Raw genomic sequence first — 19054 nt, 5'->3', positions numbered from 1 at the left:
GCAGGAAGTTTGTTTTATAATTTCTCTCTAACAATCTCCTGGAAACTTTCTCTTGCCAGAACAGAGGAGTTTATTTTGCTGCTTTGTGTGCTACTGTCAGTGTTCAGCTATCAGTGTCGCCGTGAACTTGGGTCACCTGTGTGATAAGGATCTGGCTATATATAAAGAATGCACATGCAAAGGGTGTGTTAGCATGTCACAGAACTCGCTCTGCCATTTAGTTTCAATAGAAATCTATTGATTTTGCAAACTTATGTATCAAATGTATTTTTCTCACTGTCATTTTTAGATATGAACTGAACAGGGTGGATAAAACGGTAATGTTCCCTCAACCAGAATCCTGCTGTCATTTAAAAAAAAAAAGTCAGTTTGACCGTCTGAGAACTAGGAATGTGCACAAGTGTGCGTTTCTAGTTCTCTGCTGCAGCATTAATGAAAACTCTCAGGACTTATGACATTGAGTATGTACAGAAATTACCCATATTTACCTCCAGACCTCCATCTTCTTCTTAGAGTATGTCCCATAATTTCATACTCTTTCACCTTGTTCCTGTAAAGAAAAAAGTAAAACAATTTCATTACTCCTTGAAATGTCATCAAGAGGCTTCTAAAATCTTGAAGGGCAGCTGCTGGGAGGTCAGTTCCTTCTAGCGTAAGCTCATCCTCAGAACTACATATCCCAAGAGCCCCTTACTTACATACAATGAATGTATGCATGTGAAAAGGGACAGAATGGGGCGGGGATAATAATCCAGCCATTTCAGAATAATTTATTAGGGATCTGACTACAGTACACCAAAATCGAATCGTTTGTTGAGCTGTTTACATGGCCATCGACGTTGTTGAGCAAGTCTTGCAGTTTTCAGTTCTTCTTTGTATGTGCATCATTTTTAAAGGATCAGTCAAACTTAAAGTGATGTTGAAGTTATTGATAGAACCATAAGGTCACTCCCTGGTTTGTTACACATCTTGAATACTCCAACAGTGAGACCTCCCTGTCATAATTCCCAACTCTACTCCTGCACACCTGGAAATTTTGGGTGTTCCAGTGCACTTTTGTGTGTTCCAGCTCCTGTTGTTACATTCTCTATAATATAAAATAAATTACAGTCCAGCAGGGATGGTGGGAACTGGAAACCCTTCATAGTTGGACCAGCAGATGTGAGAAGTCAGCACAGAGATCTCACTAATAGAGTCCCCAAGTGATAGAAGAAACCCATATATCAGTTTTGGGTGGACTGTACCTTTTAGTAGTTGTAAAATCTGTTACTTTGACTAACATTCTACCTGTTTTGCAGAGGACTGGACATCGGGAGGTTTTGGTGGGTCTTCTCTTCCTGGTGTTCCCCTTCATACCAGCCAGCAATGTCTTCTTCAGAGTGGGCTTCGTGGTGGCGGAGCGAGTTCTCTACATGCCCAGGTACATCCAGGATTTTTCATGTAAGCTAAAGGGAGTTTTATATACTTATCTAAGATGACAGTTTCGGGAGGGTAGGAGGTCACCTGAAGGCTGAAAAATTTTACCCTGTTAATTGATCAAGTACCCTGTCTCCCAGCTCCTGAGAGTACATAGCAGTGTCAAATAACAGAGCTTCCTAATTGGGAGATATTGAGTGAGGTCAGACAAGTAAAGCTAAATAAAGGGGAAGAGATACAGGTATACCTGTACATAATCAATACTCAAAGCTTGGCTCCACCCCTCTTACTTTAAGAGCCTTCCATTTGATTCTTTGATGAGATGGACAGACTCATTGACCAATGGGGAGAATTCTACAGCCATTGGGACTGAGGGTAAACCTAAATTGAATTGGAAACATTGAAATTTGTATGTAATTATATCTTCAGATCTACTTATTATTTTAAAGTGTGGTTGGCCCTGGAAGTCACCTCTGCTTGTGTGTATGCTCAGTTTGGTTTGCCCAAGTTTGTGACAGGTTCACTTTAGCAAACACAAACCAACACGGTAAGACTAATGTCTTCACATAGCTCTCATTATATTCCAGTTGCTACAATTAAACACATGTTTATCTGTCTGAGCTGGGGCCAAAGCAAACAGTTCTTTTAGAGGTCGGATTCAATGTCTCTGGAAGTCTTTCAGAAGAGGATCTGGGCTGTGTTCTGTCTTGGCGGAGTGGAGGATGGCTTTGCCAATGCATTGTGGGATTATCGCCAGCCAGGATGTTATGATGTGTGTAATCCAGGGGCCTTGCTCTGGATACAGTTACAGAAACACAACACCGAGCAAAGCATCATTAATTTTCCAAAGGGACCAAAGCTATCAGTGTATATCCCAGGGCCTGAGTCTCTGGCTCTATGCTCTCTGTGATTGCACACTGATCGTCAGTATTATCTACGTAACGGAAGCAGACATTTTCAAGATTAGTTGTATAATGGAGCACACATTTTTCTGCAAACCTCTACTACCAAATTCGGGTTTCTGTTAGTGGAAATTTTGTTTGATCTTTTTGGTAATATATTACGATATAGACCTGCTGTCTATCAAACAACTAAACGCTGTTGCTAATTACGAGACGGGGGCTTAGTGTTGTCAGGCCTGCAACAGGGTCTCCAGAAAAGAAAGTTTGCAACATATTCACCAAAAAACAGTTTGCTTAAGAAAACTGTATACATTCAGACATGACGCATGATTTAGGGTTTACAGCATATCCTCTCCTGTTATAACATCAGCATTGTAATAGGAATACATACTAGAGTGGTGTCTGATAATACAATCAAAGCTTACATGAAAAATCCCTTTTATGTAGTGAGTGCTCCCTACCGTCTGCCCATCACTTTCATCAACTACCTGGATTTCCAGTGTGCTTTGCGTCTCTTTCCCTTCTGCTTGATGTGATGCAATTTCAATTTCTCAAGACTAAATAGCCCATCGTGCATTTCTTCCAGCAAGCAATGATAATGTTACATTGTTCAGGTGTTGAGTTGTAGTTCAGAGGGCAGGCTCCTTGCTTTGTGAAGGAAGGAAGTGTATATTAACAGGGCAGAGTGAAATTGTGTCAGTGCATTGAGGAAGTCCGTCCTATGGGCATCTTCAATAAGTAAATTTACACGCTTCTAGATAGATATGGTTATTAGGAGTGGGATGGAATTTTTGGAAATTCAATTTAGAAATACAGATTTATTGTTAGTTTTTGACCATAGATACCCTATAAAGGATTATGGTGAAGTTCAAATGTTAGAGGTTCAGAAAGGCATGTACAGGAACACTATGAAACCCCTTTAGGTAAACCTGATTGTTTTGTTATTCGCAGTATGGGTTTCTGCATCCTATGTGTCTACGGAATGAAGGTCCTTCACACACGAAGCGGCCCACGCCGATCTTCTGTTCTCATCCTCAGCTTCTTTCTTCTGCTGCTTCTTTTCTCCTGGAAATCTGTGTCACAGAGCGAGTGCTGGCGTTCACGGGAGTCCCTGTTCAGGTATGTACCAGACTGACTAATCTGGGTTTACTGATCTCAGTCTGTTCCCATTGCTCACAGCTTTTCTTGCCCCAGGTCCGGTGTGCAGACCCTTCCACACAATGCCAAAGTGCACTATAACTACGCCAACTTCTTTAAGGACCAGAACCGAAAACAGGAGGCCATAGACCACTACAGGACTGTCCTGAGGTAACTCCAGTCTTGACCCGATATTGAATAATTATTGCCAACTAGAAGTTGGTCACAAAATTCCTATGTTAGATTTGGACCCGATTTCATGAATTTGGATGTGCCAAGCCAAATCGGAATTTTAGTCATATTTATGGCAGTTCGGATTTGCAAAAGGGTTCTGTGAAAAGTAGGGTTGCACAGATACCAAGTACAGTACTCTGTACGAGTACATGTACCGATACTTTCGAGCTCCAAGACTAGACTACAGAAAAATTCAAAAGTTAGGAGGCAGCTGTCATTTGTAAGGAGCACACGGAGCTCCTGGGATTTGTACATCTCTGTTTTATTGTATGATTTTGTTTTTATAAATATAAATAAAGGGATGCACAGATACCAGTTTTGCGAGTACGAGTACTGGTACTTGCCGAGTACTTACAAGTACAAGTACTGATACATTTTTGTTTATTTTCATGTGGCAGTTTTTCTAAAACAATACAGACTGATGATTTCAGGACAGTGGTGGAGTGCCAGAGCCAGATCCCAGCTGCAACCGCTGCAACCCTGGTAGTTCTCGTGAAAAATGCTAAGTATCTGTCAGGGAGCAGGGGGTGTTACCCCTACTCGGGGACCACGGGCACGGCGCAGGGCACGGGTTCCCCTTCAGCTTGGTAGAACACCTGGTGCCCGAGGTGTGGGTGCGCGAGTCACGCGGCGTGTGCGCAGTATGCAGGCTGCGCGCGCATCCCCGGGAGCATAGTGTTCCTGCATCATCTAGCTATCAGGTGTGAGCCTTGCTGGGGGAGGTTCCCAGTACACACCTTCCATCTTCCTCGCCTGCCATTGGTTCCCGGGGAGGGAGGCCTCCTGGTTGCCTTGGTGACCAGGGGGTGGTCCTACCTCCCCTGGCTATAAAAACCTGGCCTGAACTCTGGCTTATTGCTGAGTTATTCCACCTTATGGTGAACACCTAGCCTCCCTGCTGATCCTCCTATTGCCTGTTGCCCCTTTGTATCCTTCCCGATTACTGACCCTTGGACTGTCTTCCGCCTTTGAACCTTCGCTGCCTGCATCGGCCCGGATTGGACATTGACTACCCCTCTTGGATTATCCCTAAACTTGTACCGCGTTTCTGGACTGTCAGCTGCTTACTGCCAGTGGGTTCCTCATCTCACTACTAGCTCCCTGGGACGTCTGACAGTATCTGCACTGGTACTCGAAAAGTATCTGTGCATCCCTAGTGAAATGGGGTCCAAAGGTTGCTTCAAAGGCTGTTTCTGCCTTTATATCTGCTTCTGTTAGTGTCTGAGAACTCTGCGCTTGACTGCCAGTGCCACCGTGTCCCACCCTTCTATCTCAGCATCCCTTATAGGATTTTTAAATAAGGTTTCTAACTAAGACTGTTTTTCAGACCCATTTTCTTATCAAGTAAGGCTACCAGGACCTGGCCGAACTGTTCTGTACAATTTTGAAGCATTTGTGGCTCTGTAATACACAGTTGGTTCAGATTTCCATTAACCTGAATGGGATTTCCAGTTGGAAATTTCAAATTTTGTAGGTTTGGGGATTTTTAAAGTGTTTGGCTAAACCACAACCGATAAAACTTTCCAGTAATTTGCTCTACTGTACATAGAACCACTGAGAATTCATTCAGCTAGCTAAGAAATAACACTGATCAACAATAGAAAGCCTCAGTTTAGAGGATTATACACAATAATGTAATTAAATACATTACAAATGATGTATTCTGATTTATTAGATTAGTTATTTTTTACACTTTTTACAAGCTTTATATAAACCAAGGTATATCTAAACCCAAGAACAAATTATATATTGCAGCTTACGAGTCCTTAGATGTGGTGGCTGCATTAGTATTTTCTCAAGCTAAGAACATGTTCAGCAAGTACAGAAAATTCCCATTATTCTTGATCGAAATGCAGTGTCCTTGTTATTTTCGGCCAGCTGGAAAAAAAAAAAAGCACAAAGAGCCTTTATTGTGTAAACTACAATCCATCATGCAATGGAAATGAACAAGGGCAGACATGTTTGAAGTACAGCATTGGTGGCAACCATGGCTGCCCCCATCTATACAATGGAGAAATTAGCATAGCCACGTAGGGCGGGGTAGTGTGCTATTCACAGGATCCCCATGAGAAAAAAAAAAAAAGAAGTCTGAAATCTTAAACAATGTTTTCACAGCTATATTCTGTGAACTCTGGAGCATCCCTCCTCTATATGTTATGGAGAGGAGGAGAGGTGGCATGTGCAGTGGGTGGGCAGCATACACTGTTCTTTTATAGATGAGCGAATGTTGTCACCCTAGGTTGTTCTACTTGCAAGACTGCCAGGTGAAAATAAAGGAAAAAAAATCCCACTAAGCCCCACCCATTTATAAAATCGGCTTCTCTTGAATCCAAATCCCACCTATTTCTACTTCATCATTTGCCACAAGGGGGGCATGGCTTTTCATACCACCAACATCTTACCTGAGAACTTACCCAGGTGTACCTATACTTCAGTGTCTATCAGTCTATGCATGTGCATAAACATTTGCCTGTGTAAGTGCCTGTTGAGATGTTTTATAAGGATTAGGTGCTTGTAGATCCTCTTGCAGAGACCACATGATATTAGTCACCTCTTGATATTTGTCACGTGATCAGATGATAGGGATGTACCATTTTATAGCAGAGTGTAAACTCTTCAGATCTTTAATATTAACTCACATTATATTTTCATATTCATGCATCATAAGGTCCACTTTAAATACTCTTGCTTGTTTCCATATTCCCAGGTTATATCCACAACACTCCAGCGCCCTCAACAACCTTGGAACATTGACCACCAATTCCACTGCAGCCGAGGAATATTACCGCAAGGCCCTGGCAATCAGCCCGCAACACAGCCGGGCACTGTTCAATCTCGGCAACCTGCTTCGGTGAGAAAAAGTCTGCCCATCATTGGGTTGTACCAGACTGCCCCAAGGATGATCAAATTCAGTAGCCTACACCAGCCAATCATATATACTGTAACCTTTCATTAGCTCAGAGCAGACAGGACTTCAACATAATTCACTGTCTGAGGGGGAAGGCTGGCAAAAGAAAGACAAGAGAGTAGTTGCCTCAATTGCCCCTCTGGTTGCCATAACTGAAGATCCACACTGACCAACAGTTTCTCTGTATATAGTTACATAGCTCTGATAGATGCCAGTGGCTCATCTGCACTATCATTTTGCATCACTTTACCATGATCAGTGTATCAGGTGGTCGTGAAAAGGTAAAGGTGTCAGTTATGTGACTGTTTCTCTGCTTTAGGACGCAGGGACGGAACGAGGAGGCAGAGCTCCGCCTGAAGGAATCCCTCCTCTATGGTCCTTATTTTGCAGATACCTACTCCAGCCTGGGGTCACTGATGGCTGATCAGGTGAGACTCTCTTCCTAATTCTCCATCTTTATCCCTATAGTTTTTAAAGGAGGGGCCTGTGTCGATGGCATCAGTTTGTTAATGGCATCACTTTGAGACACTTCTTAGATCATTCAGAATTCATTGACAGGTGTATTGGACCTGCACTTGACCTTCATTTGACTGTTTTCAGCGGGTTTTGCATTCTCAAAGACTTGTATGGAAATGCAGTACCTGTTTAAGGCAACAAAAGCCCATTGGCACAGGCCCTTAGTCTATCACGAGAGACAAGACTGCCATTGATGAGGTCTCCCACTGAAGAAAATGCTAGTTGCCTAGTTGTCATGCTAGCCCTCTTGCTTCAGTACTTTCAGTCATGGACCCCAAATAAAAATGTAGACTCTAACCTTTCTGATCTTCATGTTGGTCAGGCATTTATTATTTAGACTCTAATCCTGACTAATATGTACACACCTTTGTATCTCAGCTTCTCATCATCTTTATTGATGTAATTAATCAGTCTACTGTCATTCAGTGATCCCGCAAGAAGTACACATCATGGGCTCCCAGACACCTGAATTAAAATGTCACTCTGCCATGGATTTATAGAGGGCACCCTGGGAATTGTCCTTATAGTGAATGTTTGCATATGTGTTGGATTTTATTGATGTGAGGGCAGGTTTGCTGCTCCTAGAAGAGGAGATCTGTAAGGAACAGAGATGGCTACAGTGTTTGCCAGATCTAAATGAGGTGTATGGAGAACAATGGGCTAGGTCAGGTTATTGGTTACACTCCCTGCTGTCATCCCCCCACACCTCCTCCTCTTACATCTCCCCGCGTCACTGTGCCGATCGTGGATGTGGGCGGGTGGTGAGTGTAAGGCGGGAAGGAGGTGCGGCGTGTAGAGCGTGAAAGCGGGCGGGCGGGTCTGGCAGCGGTGAGCGTGAGTTGGGGAGGAGGTGCACAGCGTGTGTGGAGCTGTGAACAGGGCCAACTGATCGGAAGCCGATTAATCGATTATTGAAAAAGTTGCCAACTTTTTCAATAATCGATTATAATCGATTATGTCGATTAGTTGTTGCAGCCCTACTCTCAATAGTAGTCTATGTCCGCCCTCTCTGTGCAGAAAGTAGCTTTCTTCCTTCTGAGAGCCAAGCCTCGTTCTGAGGCTACTCTAGAGATCACATGGCCTTCCTCCAGGAGGCAAGCCTCACTCTGACCTTACCCACTGATATCTTACCGGAAAGGTTTACTCAGAGTAAACCTTTCAGGGAGAAAATGCCTCTCTCGCGGACATCAGGGAGCCGCTATCTAATAGAGGGAGACTCCCTGAACATCAGGGAGACTTGAGATCCCTGCATCTCCACTTGTAATTTCCTATTTGACTGAGGAGCCTTCAGAAGAAAAACTTCCCACAACCCCCTAGTAAACAAATATGCAGTCCTTGTCTCACATGTTAAGTCATATGAGTACACACATTCACCAATTGTGGATGGAAGCCAGTTAATCTACAAGTTTTAGTATTGTGGGAGAAGATGCACAGGGAAAGTTTTATGCAATATACTTGGTGGGAATTGTACCCAAGCTCCCAGTGCCACAAGGCCGCCTGGTTAGTTAGGAAATACCATAGAATAAAAGAGGCCATAGATATCTAATAGATTATTATTAGAACCACAGGAAGTTTACAGAAAGTTTACAGATGTCATAAGTCTCTTTATATTATGTAGCGACAAATGAAACTCAATCCAGATGTCTCTATTTGCTTTGGGACTTCAGAGAGAATTAAATCATCCTGAGACTACAGCTAAGAATGTGTTACTATTGGGTCTCAATGCATTAGCTTTTTTTGTTACGCAAGTCTCCTGTGTCCTCAATCTTTCCCTTGTGCCCTAATCTCTCCAGAAACGTCAGCAAGAAGCAGAAGAAGTCTATGTGACAGGAATCAAGAATTGTCCAGACAGCTCGGACTTGCAGAACAATTATGGAGTGTTCCTGGTGGACTTTGGTGAGTAACCTTTTGCGTTAATGTAACTAAAGCTCAACTTAAAAAAAAAAACAAGGTTCCTGAAGAAGATTTTAGTTTTAAAAAAAAGCAGCTTTCATGCAATACTGATCTTTTTTCCGGTGTTGACCCCATAGTAGCTCCTTTCCACCACTAGATGTCCGTGGTCTTCTAGGTTGAATGACACCCAGCATCCTTTGACACCCAGCATCCTTCAGCCTGCTGCCAGTGAGTACAGGGTGTCATGGGCCTGCCCCCGAGGGAGAGTCCCCATGTTACCCTGTACTCTCAGTGTAATAATGCAGAGAATGGCACTGGCATCATCTGCAGACTTCAGTTCTACTTTAGGTATTCCTACTGAAGTTGTCTTTAGAATTTCTGCTTTTCATTACAACTTGTTATACAGGGTCATTACACTCCCCCCAGCCAACGTTATCACTAACCTCCAGTCCATCTGCACTTCATTAACAGTCTCTCTAGCTGCAGGACTCTTCATGCGGCATTAATATAAAATTATTTTGTTTTCTACTCAGTCTTGGCTGGATCTTTGTAAAAATAAGCACTTTACGAAAAAAAAGTTTCCCTCTTTTCTTTTTGATTGTAAGCTCTTGTGTACACGGTCTGTTTTTGTATCTTTTGTTACATTATAATAATAATCTTAATATTTTTTATTTATAAAAAAGAATTTGTATTATTTTCCCAGCACTGAAGAATATTATGCTGCTATATGAACAATGACAAAAATGTCTCCATTGCTGTGGGCCCGTACTGTATATTTTGGCTGTCTCAGCCTTGATAGAGCTTTAAAGGTGTGATTTAAACCAGACGTACACTCAATCACAAATCTTATCCAATCTTGAACTTGTTACTGCAATTTTAAAAGTAATTTTTCATATTTTAAAATCTGCAGCTTTTATTAAAATAATCCCTGGTGATCCTGCCATGAAGGTCCTTGTCTCTGTTATTGGGTGACAATGTTCTGTCCCTGTCCTAACTAACCTCCTCTGTTGTCACCCTTTCACATGCAATCCCAATGAAGACCACAAGTGTTGGTGCCGATACACAGGCGTGATCCATTGTCAATATCATATCAGGATACCCACCTGAGAAATGCCATGCAGCCGTTGCTATAGTGCATGTAGACAGGAAGTGTCTGCAAAGATGCTCAGCAACGCTGAAATGCATCAGACATACATTTTATTGAAAAAAATATGTCAGTCGTTTATGATACACAGTGCTTTAGCAAATTAATGTCATTCAGTTGGGGTTTACATGTACTCTTAATGTCTGTTCCAGGAGCTCCGCAGAAAGCTGTGTCTCACTATCTCCTAGCACTTCAGCTTCGTCCAAATCACCACGTGGCCATGCTGAACCTCGGACGCCTTTACCGCTCACTGAACCAAAATAGTGAGGCTGAGAAGTGGTACAAGATGTAAGGCTTTTCCTGGGTTTCATTTGGGCATGGGGAGATCTTTAACTTAGACATATTGAGGTTGTTTTACTTATTTACTAAAGGAGTTAAACATCTTCACATAATAAATTGTAGCTTTGTTCACTTTTAATACCCAATCATGTGCAGATTAAATAAAAATAAGCTTTTCACATGCTGGTTACCAGCAATGAATCATCACTAAATTTAATGAGTGAAGATTCTCAATTCATTTAGTGAATCAGCCTCATTGCACTAGCTTAGCTGTTGTGGAATGAAGAGACTATGGCATGGATATATATCCATACAAAAATAATATTACGGATATAGGTAGATTCTACGGGGCTGAGTTATTTGCTGGCTGCTAATATCTGTTGATGACTAAGTTGGTGAAATTTGGGTTTTTCCTGCCCTCCTTAGGGTGTACATGCCCACCCTGATACGGAAAATCCAAACCCACAATTATTTTAGAGGCCATATTTCTGCTACAAATTACAGACATTCAGTAAACTAGTAGAGGGGTCTGTCTGTGAAGGCTCTCATTCATTCAGGTCATGGTATATCTGTAAAAAAATAAGTCAAGGCAACTGGACTTGCTGTATTTTTTTGTGTGCCTGTGGTGCTATATAAATATCTATTAGATATCTATGGCCTCTTTTATATAAAAAAAAAATACAGTAAGTCCAGTTGCCTTGACTTATTTTTTACAGATATAGTAGAGGGGTTCCTTGGAACCCATGCCTGTCCAGTTCTTTATCTCTGTTCAGCAACATGGGTCCCAATCCCTCTCCCACTCAGGGCGAGTGCTGGTTCCTGAGCATTAGAAAATGGGCAATAGCTGAGCCTGAGTTCTTATGATTAAGATTCACACAGCCGTAGCAGGAAGTTTACGGTGTAATGATGTAGATGTCATTTTTTGGACTCTACCAAGTCCTACCATCATAATGGTATGGCACTTTCAAAAAGCCATACGCCATATTATGAGTCTAATGTGTGAGTCCCATTGCATTCCTGACTGTAAATATCCCAAAGTGGTGGGTGCAGCAGTGACAAGTGGTTGGCGCCACGTTTGCGTTTCCGGATCTTCATATTATGAGTATAAATCACAGCGGCCTGTTGACATAATCACTCACAAATTAGAGATCGCTGATAATGCGTATGAGAGAAGCTGCTCACTGCATTCAAAAAGTAAACTGGAAAGGGGATCAAAAAAACCCTTTACTCCTCCGCAGTCACATCACTAAACATCTGATTGCTGCAGATTCACCTGATTGGCTGAAAATCTGACTGAAAATACAAGTAGGGTAATGTGACCATCTTTACACCTGAAAAGTCTTTAAGTCACCCCTGATGTCACTGACTAGTGAGATCACTTGTGTCATGTTATTTATATTAAAGTGTAAGGTTCTATGACTTTCCCCTTCTGTGTCTTGACTAGGGCTTACCAGATATCTCGGGACATCGATGTCATCACCCCTCTTGGAGCCCTGTATTATAACACAGGGAAATATGACGAGGCTTTACGTCTGTATAAAGAGGCAGCGGAACTTCACCCAGAGAGTGTCCAGATACGCCTGTCACTGGTAAGTGCTTAGGATGGTGTCTGGCAGGGGTCCCTGAGCATATTGAAAGTAGGCACACAAACGATAGAGTGCTTTCCTATACATCTCGCATCCATGGCCCGCTGAAGACATGTTACATATTATTCAAAGGGGGTTACATAGTTAGTCAGGTTAAAAAAAGACACAAGACCATCGAGTTCAACCTATAGGGTTTTCCGTCTCTGTTGTATGCAAATTTCATAAAGCAAATTTCTTAAAGCTGAAGTTTAATCTGCTTATATTTTGTCTTCCCTGTTTCTACTTTTGCGTTAATGTAATTAAAGCTCAACTTTAAAAAAAAAAAGAAGGTTCCTGAAGAAGATTTTAGGTTTTTCATCAACATTCTAATGACATTTTGAAATACAACGTTTCCATTTTCATTACATACCGTATTTCAGACCCAGTGGTGACATTACTGCATTTCTGTGCTTCTCTATGCAGTGCAGGCAGATCATAGCTGGTGGGAGGGGCCAGCAGGGGCTGTCCTTAGCTTCCTGAAAACATGACAGCATCCTGCCTCAGTACTGCTTTTAAGAGCCCTCAGCCCTGATGCAAGCAGTGGGCTGACTCTTAGGAGGATTTATGCAAATACTAAAATGCCTGGATGGGAATATGCCAGTCCGGAGTAGCGGGCATTCCTAGTCAGGTTGCACTTCCATGCGACACTGAGTCTGCATGATTGAAAGAACTGAAATCTCCAATGAATGAAAGGGGCGGGCCAGGGATAGTGAGGTTGGAAATGAAAGGGCAAGAAGATGCTGGGCATCCTCCAACCAGGAAATTAGGTTGGCTCTATCTGACTTGCTGCGGCATCTAATGCACATTGTGAGAAGCTCACAGTGTGCACTGAAATTGGAGCAAGCAATTTTAGTACAGGGGAGAAGTCTGTAGAATTCTGCAGGACTTAAGGGAAGGCTTTAAAGCACTGGATGGCACAGTGAAAAGTCTGCAGTGAAGGAAGACATTATCAAATCTTACCTAAGCTAAAGAGTCTTGAGACCCCCATTCATCGGCTACTTTTATCCCCTTCTTCGCCTTTAGTACTGTTGCTAGGTGTGATGGCGAGACTAAGAAAAATTCCACATTATATCCTGATGCCCTAGATACTGGCCACACATTCATTATAGTGAATATTGCTCCATTTCTTGTCTATTTTATACATAACTCATTTTTTTTCTATTGTTCATTTTCATTTTGCAGGCTGTGCACATTTTTTTCAAGATCCATTGTGTATATAATACATGTTCTTTCTAGTTCTGGATCCATTTTCTTCTTCTTTGTCCTGTAGGCACAAATCCAGGCAGTGGTGAGTCAGTCGAATGAGGCAGAGACTCTAGCTCTTCACATAGCAGCAGATTCCCCTGACTGTATAGAATGTTACCGTCTCCTGTCCGCCATCTACAGCAAGCAGGAGAAATACACCAAGGTACTCGGAACTTTCTTCACAAGTTTTCTGTCATGTGACTCATAGCTCCAAAGGATCAGGAAAGTCATTCAAGACAGCCAATCAGTTCCTCAACCCAACACCCCAATTTATTATTGAGCTCAGGATTCCCTGAACCCAAAAGGCGTAGCCATTCCCATCATCCCACCATACAGTGGGCATATAAGCTGCCATGGGTAAGATGCAAAGTGGAATTCCAGTGCTGTATAGTTGGAGTAGAGTCCAAGACTATCCACATCAGAGGGATCTTCAGCTGCACCGACATGATTTGGACATAAGGTTTAGTGGTTAGTAAGGATGCACAGATATTTACCAAGTACCGTACTTGGATCTGTGCCAGTCAGTGTAGTTCAGCTGAAAGAATTGTTGGGTGGCATTGTCACCTATAGACAAAAGATCATTGCCAGAAACAGCAGGTATGTAATCACCTTTCCTTTCTATGTGCTAACATCTTGTGTATCCCTCTTATGCAGGCTCTAGAAATGATCGATGTCGCTCTGCAGATGAAACCAAAAGACCCCAAAATAATATCTGATCTTTATTTCACGAAAGGGAACCAACTGAGAGAGCTCAACCAGCTGGACAAAGCCTTTCAGGTATGCGTTGTATGTTGATACGCTATATGGATAAATGTTTGTAAGTACCTGACCATGTCACCTAGTTGAGCTCGTTTGGCATCTCATTTCAAACGTATGAGCATTAATATGGAGTTACCCACGCTTTGTGACTGTAGCAGCCTCAGCTCTTCTTGGAAGGCTCTCCATAAGATTTTGGATTGTGTCTGTGGGAATTTGTGCCCATTCAGCCAAAAGATCATTTGTGAGGTCAGGTAATGATGTTGGATAAGAACACCTGGCTTGCAATCAGCATTCCAGTTCATCAAAGGTGTTCAGCTGGGTTGAGGCCACACAAGTGCCTCTGAACCAAACTGGTCAAACCATGTCTTTATGGAGCTGGCTTTGTGCACAGGGAACAGGAAAAGGCCTTCACCCTCATTACGTTGAAAGAGCCAAAGTGCTAAAAATGTCTTCGTATGCTGGATTATTAAAGTGACACTAAATTTAGGAGTAAAATCTAAAAAATGTATTCAATTACCCTAACTATTAACAAAAAAGTATCTTATTTGTGTACCGCTCAGCTGTAGATCCTCAAATCGTCTTTGATTTAGTGCTGACACTGTCCTTCTGGATGGTGGCTACTTTTGTTTGGGGTATATATAGCACAGGGACGTGCGGTCAGGGGAGGCAGGTGAGGCAGAGCCTCACCTAGAATTATGGAGGAAAAAGCTGTCAGCTTCTTCTCCATTCAGATCGCCATGTAATAGGTTACAGAGCAGGGAAATCCTCCCTGCTGTGTAACCTGTCATGGATGAAGCGCTGCCTTTAATTAACATTAATTGCATACGGCTTTTGACAGGTAGTTAGTGAGGGACAGGGAGGCTCCTCCCTGTCTCCTCCTTCACACTAGCTTGGGGACAGGGCTTCGTCTCGCAGCCCTTACGGAGCAGCATACAGTAATAAAGCAATGGGTCTCTATGTGATGAACCTCAATAAAAAGTACACCTTGAGATATAAGATACCTTGATCCTAGGGTCGGTTGCTATGGGTTACCGCAGCTCAGTAATCTTCGTATCTAGGAGTATTTTCCTTCACTTTGCCCATTAGCATTTACTGCCCTCTATGGTGATCGATAAAATCAATGGCCAGACTGTAGATTTGATGCTGAGAACTTTTATTGATGAATTTCAGACAGAGAGAGGTTGAGGACTAGGATCATTCAGGATGATGTAGACTCCTTTAAGTGGCAGGGTGTAATAGCTGTCTCCATTTACAGCAGGAAGAACACCTGGCACAGCAGCACTTGAGGTAGAAGTCACCAGTCATATTTATCCTTGTCAACAGTAGTAACCACTGGGCCCCCAGTCTCAGGCCTCAGTGTAAGCACATGGCTACAGTAGTCCACAGGCTTTAGGCCTAGGCATCTCAGACAGTCCATAGCAGCATCCCCACAGGCAGGGCCCAGGTAAGGAAGAGAGAGAACTCACATGGTGCACCCCAAGTATTTATTTTTTCTCCAAGCATGCACCACTGGACATTAGACTCACAGTGATTGGCTGGGAAAGGATACCTACTCATAGCAATCTCTCATTGGATGCTCTGTTCTGTAACCAGGGTACACCCAGCAGCAGACAGATGCAAACAATGTTAGATTGATTAGGGAAAACCAAATGAACATAGACTACAAATCAGCATCAGACTGCTTACAATCTGAAAATACTAAATGTAATAGCACGCCTGCCTACAGTGTGCTACAATATCTTCATGTGAGCCCTTGTGGGATAGACAGGGCCACAGCTAGAAAACTTTAGTTTTCCATTCTTTTGGTGTTCCCCTTAAAGGGGAAGCTGCTGTAACTTCCCCAGTTAGGTCCCATCAGAGTAACTGGAGAACTCAATTGAGAGAATACTCTTCTGTGGGCATAAGTCTATAATTGGACCAGTCATGAAAAACCATGCTAAAAACAGACTGTCATGTTTAACCGTACCTTAAAGGAGAACTATGAGATGAGTGCTTTTCACTCACCTCATAGTTCTAGCCGACCTGTGACAATGAGACTGTCACAGGTCGGCTCAGTAGATCGGGAGGTGAGCGAACACATACCGGGTTCGCTCTCCTCTTGATCCTGTCACGGCTCTCTGCCGTGACAGGGGGAGGGGCTGGATTCCCCTCACCCCGCTCCGATCTGCCAGCGCTGACTGGCGGAACGGACGGGGGAGGGGGCGGGTACAGCTGGCTCTGCCTCTAGATAGGCAGAGGCAGCTGTCACTCATGCAGCTGGGCGGATCCCGTCATCTAAGTCGGGATCCGCTCCGGCTGTGGCGTCTCAGTATTCCGCGAGCTGTAGCTCGCGGTATACTGAGCTTAGGGTAACGGGAGGACGCTAGTTTGTGTCCTCCCGTTACCCTAAGGAGAACTATGGGGAAAAACACTGACCCCATAGTTCTCCTTTAAGTAAAGAGGAGTTCAAGCAGATTATAAACTTAGCCTAGATCGCAGGATGGCCTATACTTGGGAAATTGAATACAGAAACTGACTCGGATAGGAAACTGGTGGTGGCTAGAAGAAGGAGGGTTGGCCACTTGGCATTGGTGGCAGGTCCCTCAACTGGACTACATGCCCTGTGTTTTTTGGACCTGGTGCCCAGAGCAATTGCTTCCCAAAGTATCCCTGTTGCTGCTTTTCCCTCACTTCTTGTCTGGTGAAACCATGGTCAGCAGGACAGGAAGTAAGGGTAATTTGCTCTAACACAACTTTGGATAGCTGTAGAACCTCAACAGGAGATCTAATCCTTTCTCACTATATCCAAAAAGCTATTGAGTCTAAAATCCTCTGTTTTTCTTATTTTTTATAGAGTTACAGCCTTGTAGCTGACCTGAGTCCCAAGCAGGCCCAGGCCTGGATGAACATGGGAGGCATCAAACACATTCAGGTAATAGAAGGGGTGTAATATCAGAAACAAGGCATAATGCAACCAGTCTGAATATTTATTTCCTTACATGGTCCTTTCAAACCCAAGCGCATACTGTCATATGCAGATTACAGCATATGTTTATGCTTATGTGCATTTTAAAGTTGGACTCCGGCCTTCCTTTAAGTCTTGCACAGTGGTACCGGCTCCTCTCCTGGACCGAATTTGCTTCCTCTGATTTCACTGCACACTGCGAGCTTCTCATAATGTGCATTAGAATCTGCAGCAAGTCAGGTAGAGCCGCCTCATGTCCTGGCCGGAGGGCATGCAGAATTTTGCTTTCCTTCCCAGCCTGTTTATCCCTGACCCACCTTTTTCATTTATTGGATTTCAATTCTCTCATGTATAGAGGCCCAGTATCATGTGTGGACGTTACCTAGAGTGGTCTGTGTGCACATGCTGTCTGTTCAGGAACACCCACTCCTTAAAAAAGTGACATCCACCCATCAAAGCATTTTGATATTTGCATAACTCTCCCCAAGGGCCAACCAACTTCTTCCATTAGGAATGAGAATGAGAGCTCCTAAGAGCAGTACTGAGGCATACTGTGATGTTTTCAAGAAGCTATGTACAGCACCCTGCAAGCATTTGCAAACATCTGACTTTTATGCTGCATTATGGCCACTAGATGGCGCTGAAGAGCATAGGATTTCCCCTAACACTTTTTTTTTATCCTCTATTTATTACTTCTGTTTTTTTGTTTCAATCTACCCCTCCCAGCACTTTCACACTTATATTGACACGTGCTAAGTTACAGCAAAAGGATTAGAAAGACCCTGTTTATGAGAGTTTACAATCTACAGAAGGTAAATGTAAAAATGTATGTAGTCCATAAGTGTTTATACATGCACAGGAGCCGGAGTGGATGAAAGGTTCTTCAATGGCCATTTGTAATTGGTCTTTACACTTGCTCTTTGGTTGTTGCAGGGGGACTACATTGCCGCTCGAGCCTATTATGAGAAAGCCTCAGATTTGGAACCTGACAGCAAATTGCTTAAAGAGAATTTTGCAAAACTGGAGCGCTTAGAAAGCAAAATCCACAGAATAAAGACACAAGGTTCTGGTGGACAACAAGTAATCAGAGAGAGCACTGAGAGAGAAGAGAAGACATTCAGCAAAGCGGAGGGCAGGACGTCTGAAAGCGTCATTCAAGAAAAAGAATATAGCGGGACAGGACCACAGAGGATAAAACAAAGGAGAACCGGACAGGTTTGATAGGAAAAAGATATGAGATTCCTTCAGAGGAGTAGATGAGCAATATGGTCAAGAATTAAAAAGCTGATGCATAGGACAGGACAAGTGTGATCCTACAAAAATGGAAGACAGAAAGAAAGCACAACAGGAACAGACGATGACAGCATGGAGGGAAAACATTACCGTTTTCTATCAGCCCTTCCGTTTCTTCACTGCCCAGAGAAGCAGTTCAGATTAAGAATATCGAAACTGCCTCAGCAGAGTCTATCTGCATTAAAAACCATCAAGATAAAGGCTGACGTTACATGCACATCTAAATCTTTTCTGTAAAAGTCTATCTTGGCCACACTCCTTCCTGCCTTCAACATGTCCAAGATGGACAAAAATGAGTCAGGTGGAGTTGTGGCCATGCACCAACTTTGGCAGGAAAGGTCAACATTTGCATCTTTACACCTATCCATGTACTGACACGCAACCCACTACAGCTTACCACAGGTCTAGATCAAGCATGGCAGCCATTTTGAATTCTAAGCTGTATAGTTGTGGCATTGAGGGCTTCCGATCTTTAGGGCAAGAAAATAATTTCCAAGATCTGTGTATGATCAAATGTTGATTGTTGCATTTTAAATGGAGAGAAAGGGAACAAAGCTTTTATACTGCGTGGAGTAGAAGTTTGCAGGAGGTTCTGACAACACTCATAAATCTTGGTAAGACATCTGTCTGTATATGGCCACCTAGAGATGGCATCCCTGTTTGTTTATACTAGCGCTATCGGAATGACAGCTAAAGCTTTTTATCCACTTTGATGTTGAACTTACTCACAGTGACATCTTGTCCCATTTCCTTTTATGT

The 19054-nt window shown here is 43.0% G+C and overlaps 1 protein-coding gene across 1 annotated transcript in view; it reads left to right on the top strand.

Annotated features, from left to right (window-relative positions):
* TMTC1 (transmembrane and tetratricopeptide repeat containing 1) overlaps positions 1 to 18223 on the top strand; it is a 33871-nt gene extending 15648 nt beyond the window's left edge. The window contains exons 8-19 of the mRNA XM_018576432.1: positions 1299 to 1420; positions 3270 to 3437; positions 3513 to 3626; positions 6397 to 6540; positions 6917 to 7025; positions 8907 to 9009; positions 10303 to 10438; positions 11874 to 12018; positions 13325 to 13462; positions 13954 to 14076; positions 16892 to 16969; positions 17936 to 18223. Of these exons, the coding sequence (XP_018431934.1) occupies positions 1299 to 1420; positions 3270 to 3437; positions 3513 to 3626; positions 6397 to 6540; positions 6917 to 7025; positions 8907 to 9009; positions 10303 to 10438; positions 11874 to 12018; positions 13325 to 13462; positions 13954 to 14076; positions 16892 to 16969; positions 17936 to 18223 (1668 nt within the window). The remainder of the gene's footprint in view (positions 1 to 1298; positions 1421 to 3269; positions 3438 to 3512; positions 3627 to 6396; positions 6541 to 6916; positions 7026 to 8906; positions 9010 to 10302; positions 10439 to 11873; positions 12019 to 13324; positions 13463 to 13953; positions 14077 to 16891; positions 16970 to 17935) is intronic.
* The last annotated feature ends 831 nt before the right edge of the window (positions 18224 to 19054 follow it).

The sequence above is a fragment of the Nanorana parkeri genome, unplaced genomic scaffold, assembly GCF_000935625.1.
Source record: "Nanorana parkeri isolate BGI_ZX_2015 unplaced genomic scaffold, ASM93562v1 scaffold67, whole genome shotgun sequence".
Taxonomy (NCBI): domain Eukaryota; kingdom Metazoa; phylum Chordata; class Amphibia; order Anura; family Dicroglossidae; genus Nanorana; species Nanorana parkeri.
Note: the sequence above shows the minus strand (reverse complement) of the source record. Positions and strands in the feature narration are given on the sequence as shown.